Source organism: Molossus molossus, unplaced genomic scaffold (assembly GCF_014108415.1).
Source record: "Molossus molossus isolate mMolMol1 unplaced genomic scaffold, mMolMol1.p scaffold_m16_p_18, whole genome shotgun sequence".
Lineage (NCBI taxonomy): Eukaryota > Metazoa > Chordata > Mammalia > Chiroptera > Molossidae > Molossus > Molossus molossus.
In genome coordinates, this window is record NW_023425353.1 from 43,005,698 (window position 1) to 43,018,681 (window position 12,984).

The following is a 12,984-nucleotide window of genomic DNA, read 5'->3' on the forward strand; positions in this document are numbered from 1 at the left end:
GTATCTACAATCTGACTCTTTATAGTAAAGGTTTACCCAACCCTTCTCTGCAGGGTTTATTTTGTAAATGTTAAAAAACATAAGCAAGCTTTGGCCGGTTTGGCTCAGCGGTTAGAACGTCGGCCTGCGGACCAGAGAGACCCCGGTTTGGTTCCCGCTAAGGTCACGTACCTCGGTTGCAGTTTGTCCCCGGCCCTGGTTGGTCGTGCGGGTGGCAGTCACTTGATGTTTCTCTCTCTTTCTTTTCCTCTCTCTCCCTCCCACTCTATCTGGACAAAAATGGAAAAATGTCCTCGGGTGTGGATTAAAAAAAAAAAATAAGCAAGAAGGATATTTGGGAAATGAGATAAAGAGAGGTATGAAGGAGGATTTCTTAAACTAATGAAAACATTAAGAAACTGTAGTCCTGGCTGGTGTGGCTCAGTTGGTTGGACGTTGTCTTGTGCACTAAAAGATTGCTGGTTTGATTCTGGTTTGATCCTTAGTGGAGAGTGTGCAGGAGGCAGCCCAGAGAAGTTCTGCTCTCCAATGTTTCTCTTCCTCTCTCTCTATAAAAAAATAAATAAAATAAATGTATAAAGAAAATTTAGTTAGTGAATGTACAGATATTTCTATCACTCATTGTATTTTTCTATGTGTCTGAAATATTTTATAATATACAAATTTTTGTGTTTTGGAAAATATGTTACTATGCACAGATATCATGTTTGTGCTTTGTGAGGATATCATGTTTTCATAGTATGGTTATTGTACTATACTACTATCCATTATTCTTTTTTTTTTTTTTTTTTTTTGCATTTATCTTCAGATAGAGCGGGAGGGAGAGAGAGAAACATCGACGTGAGAGAGACACATCGAGTGGTTGCCACTCACACGAGCCCAACTGGGGCTGGGGACAAACTGCAACTGAGTATGTGCCCTTAGCGGGAACTGAACCCGGGACTCTCTGGTCTGAGGGTCGACACTCTAACCGTTGAGCCAAACTGGCCAGGGCTCCATTATTCTTTGGTTTCTGATGTATAGCCCCTATTTCATAAGTTGAAGCACACTGCTCTGAGCTTTGATTTTAGACCTAGAGAGTCAGCTGCAGTGTGCTCACTCAACCAGGACTTAAGATAAAGGAATGGAGGAATTTGGTTTGCCCTTATAAGGGAACCCTAAACTAGAAAACCTTCCTGATATAATTTTTTTTCTTCATTGGTAAAATTATGCATATGAACATTTTCACAGAGTTAGGGAATTAGAATCCCTCTTAGATTATTATTATTATTTTATATTTTTTGTTAATCCTCACCCAAAGATATTTTCCACTGATTTTTAGATAGAGTGGAAGGAGGGGAGGGAAGGAGGGAAAGAGAGAGAGAAACATCAGTCTGAGAGACACATCAATTGGTTGCCTTCCACACGACCCCCACTGGGACCGGGGATCAAACCTGCAACCCAGGTATGTGCACTGGACCGATAATCAAACCCGTAACCCTTTGGGGGGTGTGTGTGTGTGTGTGTGTGGGGGGGGGCTGATGATCTAACCACTGAGCACACCGGCCAGGGCCCCTCTTAAGCTTTTTTTTTCTTCCCTTTATTGATTCTAGAGAGAGAGAAGTGAGAGGGAGAGAGAGATAGAAACGTGGATGAGAGAGAATACTGACTGGATGCCTACCACATGCCCCTCCCTGGGGATCGGGCCCACAACCTGGGTATGTTTCCTAACCGGGAATCAAATCGTGACCTCTTGGTGCATGGGTTGGACGCTCGGCCACTGAGTCACACCAGCCGAACCCCTCCTAGGTTTTTAAAAAATAATTATCAGGCACTTGTTAACAAGAATAAAGTTCATGATATTCAGATTGTTATAGAAAATCTAGGTCATTGCAAAATCTGGTTCTTTGGAAATTTGGTGCTGTTTATTTACTTATTATTATTTTCTTATTTAATTTTTTTTTCTGTATTCTCTCAGTTTTTTATTTTATTTTTTATCCTCACCCAAGGACATTTTTCCATTTTTTGTTCAGATAGAGTGGGAGGGAGAGAGAGGAAGAGAGAGAGAGAAACATCGATGTGAAAGGGACACATCAAGTGGCTACCTCCCGCACGACCCAACCAGGGCCGGGGACAAACTGCAACCAAGGTACACGCCCTTAGCGGGAACCGAACCCATGTCTCTCTGGACCGCAGGCTGACACTCCAACTGCTGAGCCAAACCGGCCAGGGCTTATTTAATTTTCAGTTTGCTTGAAGAGATAGTCACATACTGCTTTGGAAAAGCTGTCAGGCCCTGGCCGGTTTGGCTCAGCGGTTAGTGTCAGCCTGCGGTCCAGAGAGACCCGGGTTTGGTTCCCACTAAGGGCATGTACCTCGGTTGCAGTTTGTCCACGGCCCTGGTAGGTCATGCGGATGGCAGCCACTCGATGTGTCCCTTTCACATCGATGTTTCTCTCTCTCTCTCTCTCTGTGTTCCTCTCTCTCCCTCCCACACTCTACCTGAACGAAAAATGGAAAAATGTTCTCGGGTGAGGATAAAAAAAAAAAAGAGAGAGAGAGAGAAAAGCTGTCAGTTATTTAACCGGAGTTCAGAAGAAAGGAGACTTCATTTTTTCTCCTTAGTTTGTACCTTTATTATAAAGGGTACATAGGCTGGTAAAACAAGTACATATGTTAGTATTTAAAACAGAACACAGTGGGGAAAAGCTTTCTTTACAAGGGCAATGCTCAGCCAAACATATTTAATTCTATTCATATTAAACATGAAAAATTGTTCTTAAGAACAACTATAAAAATAAATAAAATAGCACTAAAGGTATTTGGGGCCAGCCATGCTATCTGGGAGAGAGTTTCAGGCAATACTGCAAATGCAAAAGCCCTGAGGCGAGCAAGAGCTTCCTGAGTTTGGCTGGAGTCAACCACACACCAGGGAAGAGGGCAGGAGAGGTGGGTCTTGCCAATCAGGTTATGGAGTTGAAATTGTATTTTAAATGTTATGAGAAGCCACTGGCAGGTTTCAAGCAGGGAATTATGGGGTAAGGTTTGCATTTACAGCTGTCAACCTCTGCACTACTATTTAGAGGGGATTGTGGAGAGCAAGGGTAAAAGCAGAGAGACCAGTTAGGAAGTTGTTGTTAGTAGTTGGGGTGAGAGGTGATGGCCCTGGAGACACATATGAACAGATCAAAGACAGAGTTTACAGGTAGACATTACTACCAGTATTTACTGAGGACTTTCTTTGAGTGAGGAACTGGGAATTACAAAAGTGAGAAAAAGAAGTTTTACTTTCTTTTTCCAGTGCAAGGCAACTACTTTTACAAGTTAGCTACATCTTTCTAAATCTTTCTCTCGCTTTTTAATTTTTATATGCATTGGTTGAACGTATACAAAATTGTGCTTATATGCCGATGTGTGTTGTTAACATAAATGATATTATCCTGTACGGGGGTTCATTTGACAGTATTTCTTGGAGATCTATTTATGCTGTTACTTTTGTATAAAGGCCATTCTTTGTAATAGCCTCATAATAGTATTAATATGCCAGAAATAACCTCCAGTTATTTGCCTCCAGATCAACTTGCCCCTTACAATTTCTACTCCGGCACTGAGCAGTGGTTAGAGCATTGGTCCGCAGACCAATGAGTCACGGTTTCAATTCTGGTCAAGGGCACATACCTCAGTTGTGGTTAGTCCCCAGCCCTGGTCTGGCTGTGCGGGAGGCAACCAGTCAATGTGTCCCTCTCCTGTAACGTTTCTCTTCCCCTCCCACTCTATCTGCAGATAAATAGAAAACTATCCTCAGGTGAGGATTAGAAAACAACAACAAAATCAAACAATTCCTACTCCCCACACCCTTTATTTTCTAATTGTGGCTTCCTTAACTCAGGAAGTTATAAATACTTTGTAAAGAAAGAACTGCCTTTTATTTACTTGATACCCACTTCCTAAAAGGGCTTTTGCACACAGGATCTAAATGCTCACAACAGCCTAATGAGGAAGCCTTTCAAATCTTTTGCCCTTGAAATGTCCCTGCCTGGTGCTTATAAGGCACTTTGAATAGGCCTTGAAACTCTAGGTCTTCAGCCTAAGGCAGTGTGTCATCTGGGTGCTCTGAGCAGGGAAATAATGAAAAATAATGTTCAGTTCATATCACAAGCAATTCATCATTCAGACAGTGATGGTTTTCAGGGTGGATTGAAATGAGGTTGTTTTCTTCCGCTTCAAAACAACCTGGAAATAGCCTGAATCCTGAACACTGGGAGTAGTCTGGGGGTGGGGGGGAGGTGACAGGTGAGTTAATATTAAAGTTGGCCCATCCCGGCGTCCCCCAACTGTCCCCAAACATACAGAAAATTCGGAAGAACTGCACAGTGAACACTTTAGATTCATCATTAACATTTTAGTCTACTTTATCATATTTCTGTTCATCTGCTTATTTGCCCATTCGCGGAGGCATCACTCCACCTTATGTTTTGATGCATCTCAAAGCACATTGCAGATACCAGGGCACTAAACTTTCAGCATGATCACTATTAACTAGAGTTCAATATTTATGATTTTAAAAAATATTTGAGGGAAATTTATATCCCATGAGATGCAAATCTCAGGTGGACGAGTCCACCAGTTTGATAAATGCCTGCATGTGGAACCCCAAACCCTGTTGATACCTGCTAACATCATGATGTAAGATTTTACTCAAGTGGTCACAGCCTTTAAGACTTCCTTCCTGCTTTGGTGAGAATGGCAAAAAATCTGCAAACCAGCAGAGCCAAGAGAGTGTAGTAGTGGTAACCTGAAGCATACCATGCCAAGAAAAGAAGCACCAAAGGAACCGTCCTGAACGAACCCGATGAGAGTCTCTGACATTTCTTCAGACCTTCTGATGGGACTCAAGTTGGGAGAGGATATTTATTTCCTTTTGCCCCCTCTAACATCACTGTTTAGATGTACAAACTTCGAAAAAGTTTCCATTCTTACATATCGCCCCGCATTAAAAATCAAAAGAACATACTGAATCTGGAACAAGGGTAGAGAAAATTAATAGGAAAAAACGGGATGGGAAGGGAAATGTTTCCAGGGAAAAGCACATTCCTTAAGGCGACACTGCCGGAGTTGGGTGAGTTTTACGGGACGGCATGCAAAGAATTGTATAATCCTCACATTATGACCCATATTACATAAAAATTATGACTCATGTTACAAAAGCAGGGCACTTGTGAAGGGTCCTGAGGAATAGCTCTGGGCTTTTAAAAACTGCTTTAGAAAGACTGGCCAAGGGTGCACAACTTTCCAATGAAAAACTGAAATGTTCATTCCACATTACTCAACACCACCGTTGTCATCAACAAGGACAACGACAGTTCTTTTTTTTTTTTTTTTTTAACAGTTTCAAGGATAGTTGAAAACGCTGAGTTGAGGTTTCTTTTTTAAGTTTGAGGCCAAAATCGATACTCATCTTTTTGGATGCTTCAAATCTTGATTAAAGTATGTTGGTTGTATCAAATTTGAAAACTGAAACATTATAGAAAATAAAATAGCAAGTGTATAATCCCACCGCGCGGAGATGAGCCTATTAACAAACATTCTGTATTCAAACTTTTCCCACTGCGCATAGATTTCATTTTGACGGTGCTTTTAGACAACCGTTCTTTTTAACAACCCGTACTTTCAAACAAAAATTACAGGAAATATTAAGTCTTTTTCTTTCCCTGGTAGATTAGATCCAGAAATTGCTCTAGGAAGGAAGCGTTATTAATTTTTAAAAAGTTGAACAGAAAAGTATTTAAAAAGAGAAACAGAAAACATTACGCCTTTATTTTGGTGAATTAGCAACAAAGAAAAAGATTAGCATGCACGGGTACTTTTCAAAAATATATATTTTTTCCTCCGGCTCCCGCTAGGGTGGAGGAAGTTCTATGTTCCCAGAGAGGATGGAACAAAGTGGAAGAACAAATGACTGCGAGCCTCCCCACCCCCACCTCCTCTCACCCCTGGTTCGGGAGCGTGGGGGTCGGCTGTGGGGGCAGCGGAGACAGTGGCGGCCAGCAGGTGCCTGGGCTCCTGCTCCCTATCCCCCGCCCCCACCCCTCAACCCCACCCCAGCTTGGCCTCGCCCCCTGGCGGGGGAGCGCTAGGTGTAGAGGCGCGAGGGTTGGGGGCACAAGCCCCGGGGGCAGCGGGAGGAGGCCGAGGGGGCCTCCCGCTTCGGCGTCGCAGAGCTTGGCGGCGCCTGCACGCACCCTCAGTCCGGAGCCCCGAGGAACATGTCCGCAGCCGGGGCGCAGAGCGGAGCTCCGGGGAGGAGAACCCGGGGAGGGCGTGTGCAGTGGCGGCGGCGGCAGCGGCAGCGGAGCCGCTAGTCCCCTCCCTCCTGGGGGAGCAGCTGCCGCCGCCGCCACCGTCAGCGCGGGCCGCGGCCGGAGAGAGCCGGGCTAGCGGCGCGCGCGGGGGAGGGCGGGGGCGGGGAGGGGGGTGGGCGAAGGGGGCGGGAGGGCGTGGGGGGAGGGTCTCGCTCTCCCTGAGACCAGAGCCCGAGAGGGAGACCCTGGCGGCGGCGGCGGCGCCTGACACTCGGCACCTCCTGCGGTGCTGCGGGGCGGCATGTCCGAGGCTGGCGGGGCCGGGCCGGCTGGCGGCGGAGCAGGAGCTGGGGCAGGGGCCGGGCTCGGGGCGCTGCCCCCACAGCCCCCCGCGCCGCCGCCGTTGCCGCCGCAGGGCTCCCCGTGTGCCGCCGCCGCCGGGGGCTCGGGCGCCTGCGGACCGGCGACGGCAGTGGCGGCGGCGGGCACGGCCGAAGGACCTGGAGGCGGCGGCTCGGCCCGAATCGCCGTGAAGAAGGCGCAGCTGCGCTCCGCTCCGCGGGCCAAGAAACTGGAGAAACTCGGAGTGTACTCCGCCTGCAAGGTACTCGCTCGCCGCTCGCGGACCGCCGGAGGGGCTAGGGCCCAGCCCGCGGGACCCCCGCCTCCTCCCCTTCCCCCGCCCGCCCCTGCCTCCGCCTCCCGCCTCCTGCCTCCCGCCTCCCGCCTCCTGCCTCCCGCCTGGGGCCGCTGCACCGCGGAAGTGCTGCTGTCGCCCGCGCCCAATTAGCTGCTCGGACAAGAGTGCTGTTGGGTTGGAGAAGGGGGATCACCAAGACCGAGAGCCTTTCATTGCTTCCCCCGTGGAAGGAGTTGCCTCTGTACCCGCGCTCCTGGGTTGCCCTAGGGCTTTGTTGCTGTGTAGGAGCTCGCCAGAAGCGCCTTCCAGAGAGTGGAAGAGTGCACACTGTGTGACGAGCGCCCCAGGGTCAAGGGAATATGTTCGGGGGGAATCTGAGCGCCCCTCTTCGCGCGTCCTCTCCCCGTGTCCCACTGGGAGCAGCTCCGGGAGGGAGTGAAGGTGGAATAGGCTCCCGGACTCCTGCGTTTTTCGGGAGATGGAAGGGGCGGAACGCGCCCCGTGGGAAGGTGGGCATAGCCCGAGGCGAGGGTCCTGGAGCTCCGAGCGCCCTCAGCTGAGGGCGGAGGCGCTGCGGCGCGTGGTGACAGCCCCATCATTATTGTATTATTACTTGTTAGTTAAAACGCTGTCCCAGCTGCTCGGTGTGTAAGCAGGATTTGGCAAACTGACAGCCGAGCGTGCCCGGCGCTACTGCTCAGTTTGAGGACACACGTTTCTTGCCATCCCCTCCCCATCCCAGCTCTCGGCGCGCCGTAGTCCCTCAGCTGCAGATCCAGATGTGGGCGCCGTGCTCCCGCGGTGGGAGGATTGCCCGAGGCCGCGGGGCAGCCTGGCCCAGCGCTGTCAGCAGCGGCTTTGTTTTGACAGGGTGACAGCTGAGGGGGGCGGGGACTTGGCCTTGTCAGCTTCTGCGGCCTGTGGCTGAGTCGGCGGAGAGACACCCTCACACTCACACACCTCCCGTGTATTCTCTCGCTTGCTGCAAACAGGGACAAGTTCCCAGATTCCAGATTCCCGTAATCGAGCTGCAGTGGCCACTTTTGAATTTTTGTGTAAAGATTATTAATCCTGCTAGGACCTCTCCCCTAGGTCGTGCTGTTTTTAGTGTTTTACAGGAGCATCTCAACCGCAGTAGAGTGTCTGTGTTTACCCTTTTCCCACACCATTCACATCCTCATGTGTATGTTGACCACTTACTATGTGCCCTGCACTGGGTCAATACATATTTCTTGAATGAATGTAGGATCTAGCTCAGTGCTTCTCAAACTTTAATGTGCATAGGAATCACCTGGGGAGCTGATTAAAATGCTGATTCTAATTCAGTAGCTCTGGGATGGGACTGAGATTTCTGAGGAACTCTGGAGTGCTGTGATTCTAGTCCATTGACCACACTCCAAGTAGCAAGACCGTAGTTCAGGCCTGAGCAATATATTATGTATCCCTTTTGAATCCAGCGAAGAAAACTGGAAGTGAGAAACAATAATGCAACATAGTAGTTATTTCCGAAGAAAGAATGCAAAAAAGATAAAGTGGGGAGTGTCTAAGAAAGGTGAAGGGCCAGGAGTTGGTTTTGAAGTCATTAGACTAATCAGGAACAAGGTCAAGAACAAAGTCAGTTCCTTGGTGGACCTAGTGTTTAGCAACCAGCATGGGCTTATGTAGGAACTGTGTCAGCTCAGTGTTTCTATCCTGGCTTTTTATTGGGTTGTCATCACGAGCACCTTCTCTTCTGTTGCCTGCTATTGCCTTAATATCGGAAAACTTTCCTGAAGTTTTGGTCCTATCTGAAACTATGTCTGAACATAGGTGCACCTCAGATTTCCAAGAGTGAGGTGTAGCACCTTTTCTAAGATTTGTGACTTAGGCGTTTCATGTTCACATTCATAATCGAATATGTAGGATGGGAAAAACCTTGCTTTGAAAAAGGCCCCTCGTTCTCCTCCTAGGAGATTCTGAAAGCATCAATTTGTATTTATTTGCTCATTCATTCAATAACTACTTAGAGGGGCCCCAACTGGGTACCAGGCATTGTGCTGAATGCTGGGGCTAGGACACTCAGATTCTATCTATCCTTCTGTGTGTGTGTGTGTGTGTGTGTGTGCGCGCGCGCGCGCATGTGTGCAAGTGTTGGGAGCCTGGGGAGGTGGGCAGTGAACCCATTACAATTATATATTGTTTCAAAAATGCTTTCTTAGAGTGGTGTTAGAATTCAGAGCAGGCCAATTCATGAGCTGGAGCACGATTAGGATAGGAATGGCTTCCTGGAGGAAGTGTCAGTGGGTGTTAAGGACTCTTGGCAGAGCAGGGTGGGGTGACGCGAGGCTTCTTGTAGTGGAGAAACTGAAAGCAGATATGAAAGCTTGGAGCTGTGCCGACAGGAGCTAGCACTCCATTGGCTGGTGCCACCAGGTTGCGGGTGTGTGGCCAAGAGGGCCTTGGGGAATCCAGGAATCTTAACATCTTGGGAGTGGCATTATCTCAAATTTGCTTTGTGTTATTTTATTATTTTTAACTGATGACTGGGTGTGAGAAGGTTTAAGAGAGCATAATCAGTGGTTCTTTCTCAGCTTGCCTCTACATTTCATATAAGAAAGCCCAAAAGGACAACTTTTGCTTTACTTTTTGGTACTGACTGGCCCTTTGGCAAGTCAGAGAGGGTAGAGAGGTTAGGGAATAAGGGGGGGACCTGGAAAGAGATGAAGTACTTTACTGGGGGCTATTGAAAAACAACAACAAAAACAGGTCCCAGACCCAATAAAAGATCTGGCCTTTAAACTTCACAAGTGAAACAGAAAAAGAAAGGAGCTAGTTCACAGCCAGGGTGGTGCGCCACACCCCGGAGAGAAGAAGAAGAAGAAGAAGAAGAAAAAAAAAGAAAAACAAACAAACTTGTTTTGCAGGATCCAGGGTAGAGTTTTTTTTTGAACTGTGTCTGGCAAAGGTTGCTTCAGAGAGTCACTTGGCTGGCGTGTGACACAGCCAGAGTGATCATTAAAAATGTAGCTCTGACTATGTATCGCCTCTGCTTAGGACCCTTTAATTTCTCTTTACTGGATTCCACAAGCCCTGCATGGCCTGGCCATTGCTGTCTCTGGCCTCTTTTCAGGGCCTTGCCTGCCCTGTTTCCTTCTTCCTCGGGGCCTCTGTATATACTGTTCACTGGGACTGAAGGTCTTCTCACCTCACTTTCAAATTAACTCCCAGCTTTTCTTGGAAATTTCAGATTCCTTGCATGTTCTTTATCTCCTTGTCCAGCCTTCTCATTATACGTTTTCTGAACCCCTCTGTACTTACTTTTCCTTCCTGGTTCTTTTATCTTGATTTTTAATTGTGTGATTATTTGATATGTGTTTGTCTCTCTGAATAGATTTTAAGTGAAGTGGTTATTGATTGAATGAACGAACTAGAGAAAACTGGAGAAATGATTAGTTGTTAGGATAGCAGTAGTGAGATTTTAGCTTCACTGCTTCTTGACAGTTGGGTAGAGGCAATTCTTTGTGCAGGCCAGATCTAGGAATCCTACAGATGTCCATAGGATTGCTTTTTAGTGTTATAAAAGAAACCGCAAGTGAATATATGAGCCCAAATCCAAATCTCCTTGAATTAAAGTGTTATTTATCTACTAAAAACCGAAAACCATTGAGTGACTCTTCTTAATGAAATAGGCCATTTATACTTGAGGAGAGACAGTAGGGTGTATTGGCCAGATGACAGAGTTCAGAGTTCAGACTGATCTGAGTTCAAATTTCAGGACATCCAGCTGTGTGACCTTGGACAAGAACATCACCTCAGCCTGCATTTCTTAGTTTGTAAAGTAGGAATAATAATGCTCCCCTCAAGGCTTAACAGTGAGGATTTAAAATGGGCTAGTATGTATGAGGCAATCACCAGGGTGTCTGGCCCATGGTGAGCCCTTACAGCTCACAGTAGGGGATCCGCTTTTAATTCGTAAGTCAAGAAAGAACTTGGGACATAGAGAGTCTTGAATTTTAGCCCTAGCCATTTTGGCTCAGCGGTTAGAGCATCGAGCGGTGGACCAGAGAGTCCCAGGTTCGGATTCTGCTAAGGGCACGTACCTCGGTTGCAGTTTGTCCCCAGCCCCAGTTGGGGTCGTGTGGGTGGCAACCAGTCGATGCGTCTCCTCAGGTCCATGTTTCTTTGTCTCTCTTCCTCCCCCCCTCCTGCTCTATCTGAAGATAAATGCAAAAATGTTCTCAGGTGAGGATAAAAAAAAAAAAAGAAAGTCTTGAATTTTGGCTCTGTCACTTGTGTGATCTTGTGCACAATTCATTTTTTTTCTCTGAGTTTTGATTAGTTTATCTATAAAATGGGAACTTCAACGTTGACATTAAAAGAGAGAAGGTCCCCCAAAGTTCCTGGAACCTAAAATTGCTGGGTTGATGCTGGCCAAACTGAACTGTCTGGTGCTTTGCTCTATGCCTCAGAATCAGTGGCCACAAAGCGTTTATGGAAAACCCAGTTGCTTAGATTCTTGGCTGAGTGCCATACCTAGAGAGTCACAGGGCACAGGGCTATACAATTAGCCTTAATTTAAAAAATAATGGTTTATAGTCTAGAAGTAACACTGACTGTATAAAATGCAGAGAGTGGAGGCAGTGGTGCCACTATGAGAGAAGGGTCCTGTGTTGGCCAGGGGCTGGTGAGTGGGGCACCTAGAACAAGCGTTATAGTTGGGGAGCACCCCCCCAATACTTTGTCAGTCACTTCTTCAGAGAGCACCCCCCCCCCCAACTTGTCAACATCTAGAGCAGTGACTCCTCCCCCAGGAGCTATTTAGGGACATTTTTGGTCACTGTAATGGGGGGGAGGGGTATGCTTCTGCAACTAGTAATTAGAGGCCAGGGATGTTGCTACACATCCCGTGATGCACAGGACAGCCCTCCGCCACAAAGAATTATCTGGCCCTAAATTACAGTAGTGCTGAAGTTGAGAAACCCTGCTTTAGAGAAAAATTGTGTTGTCCTGTAGTACCATCAAAACATTGGTAGCATAGGAAAAAATCAATGCTTTTAATGTTAACTTGAATAACACTCAAAATCTGAAATAGCTCACTTTGTGAATCATGGGCATATTTTTCAACAGCTTTATTGAGGTATATACTGTAGATCATAAAACTCACACACTTATGTTTGCAGTCTGTTGCTTTTAAGTCAATGCATACAGTTGTACATCCCTCACCCACAGCCCAGTAATAACTCGTCTCCTGCAGTGGGTTTGTTTGTTAAGGTGATGTTTTGTGTCAGTTGTGGGTTTGCAAATACAATTAAAAATACCTCTTTGGAGATTCTTCAGATAAGCAGTATTGCTCCAGCAAAGCACAAAACGTGGCGGGGGTAAAGGAACTGTTTTTTAAAGAAAGACCAGCCTTTAGTCACATAGTCTATAGCGTACAGTTATTTCATGTGTGGTGACTTCTCTAGAAGGCGGTATTATGGAGCCAACACACACAGGAAAAATATTTCATTTGGCAGGCACAATACAAAAAGCCTGAGAGAAAGAGGACCGAATTTAATTCTATTTGCTCATAAACTTTCAGGGAAGATGGAAATTCAAGCCTGCAAAGCCTTCAGATTGCAATTTGCAGTTTTATGTAACCGAGAAAGTAGTTTATAGGGCAAAACAGCACAAAATCTGCTGAGGACTGTTTTGTTTCAGGAAGCATATGCTTCCAAATAACATTCTATGATGCAGCGCTGGTGGGTTTTTTGTTAGCTTCTTGTTATTGTTTTTTACCACTAAGAAACCTAGTTACCTGTCCACACGGGCAGGATTTTGTTCTGTGTCTATCTGGTAAATCCATGGCGTTAGACCTATCACAGGGAGTCTTGAGGTACAATGTTGTTTCATGTGAGGTACCTTGGAACAATCAGAACATCTGCTTCTCAGATGAAAGATCTGGATACTCAGTACAGTGCCAGTAAAACACGAATTTCCAAGGCTCAGTGGCTTCTGGTTTAGTTCATTTGTCTGTAAATGAGAGAAAGGTTGCTATTTCGGAACAGTTGTCAGTGGTTTCCTGCTCCTACTCTGTGTCCCACC

At 46.6% G+C, this 12,984-nt stretch overlaps 1 protein-coding gene across 2 annotated transcripts in view; it reads left to right on the top strand.

Annotated features, from left to right (window-relative positions):
- The first annotated feature begins 6,172 nt into the window (after positions 1-6,172).
- The window catches only part of KAT2B (lysine acetyltransferase 2B), a 102,296-nt gene continuing 95,484 nt past the window's right edge, over positions 6,173-12,984 (top strand). The window contains exon 1 of one of the 2 annotated variants that reach the window (XM_036267506.1): positions 6,173-6,885. In XM_036267506.1, coding sequence (XP_036123399.1) covers positions 6,583-6,885 — 303 coding nt within the window. In that variant the 5' untranslated portion in view covers positions 6,173-6,582. The remainder of the gene's footprint in view (positions 6,886-12,984) is intronic. The other variant, XM_036267510.1, reaches the window with a different exon arrangement.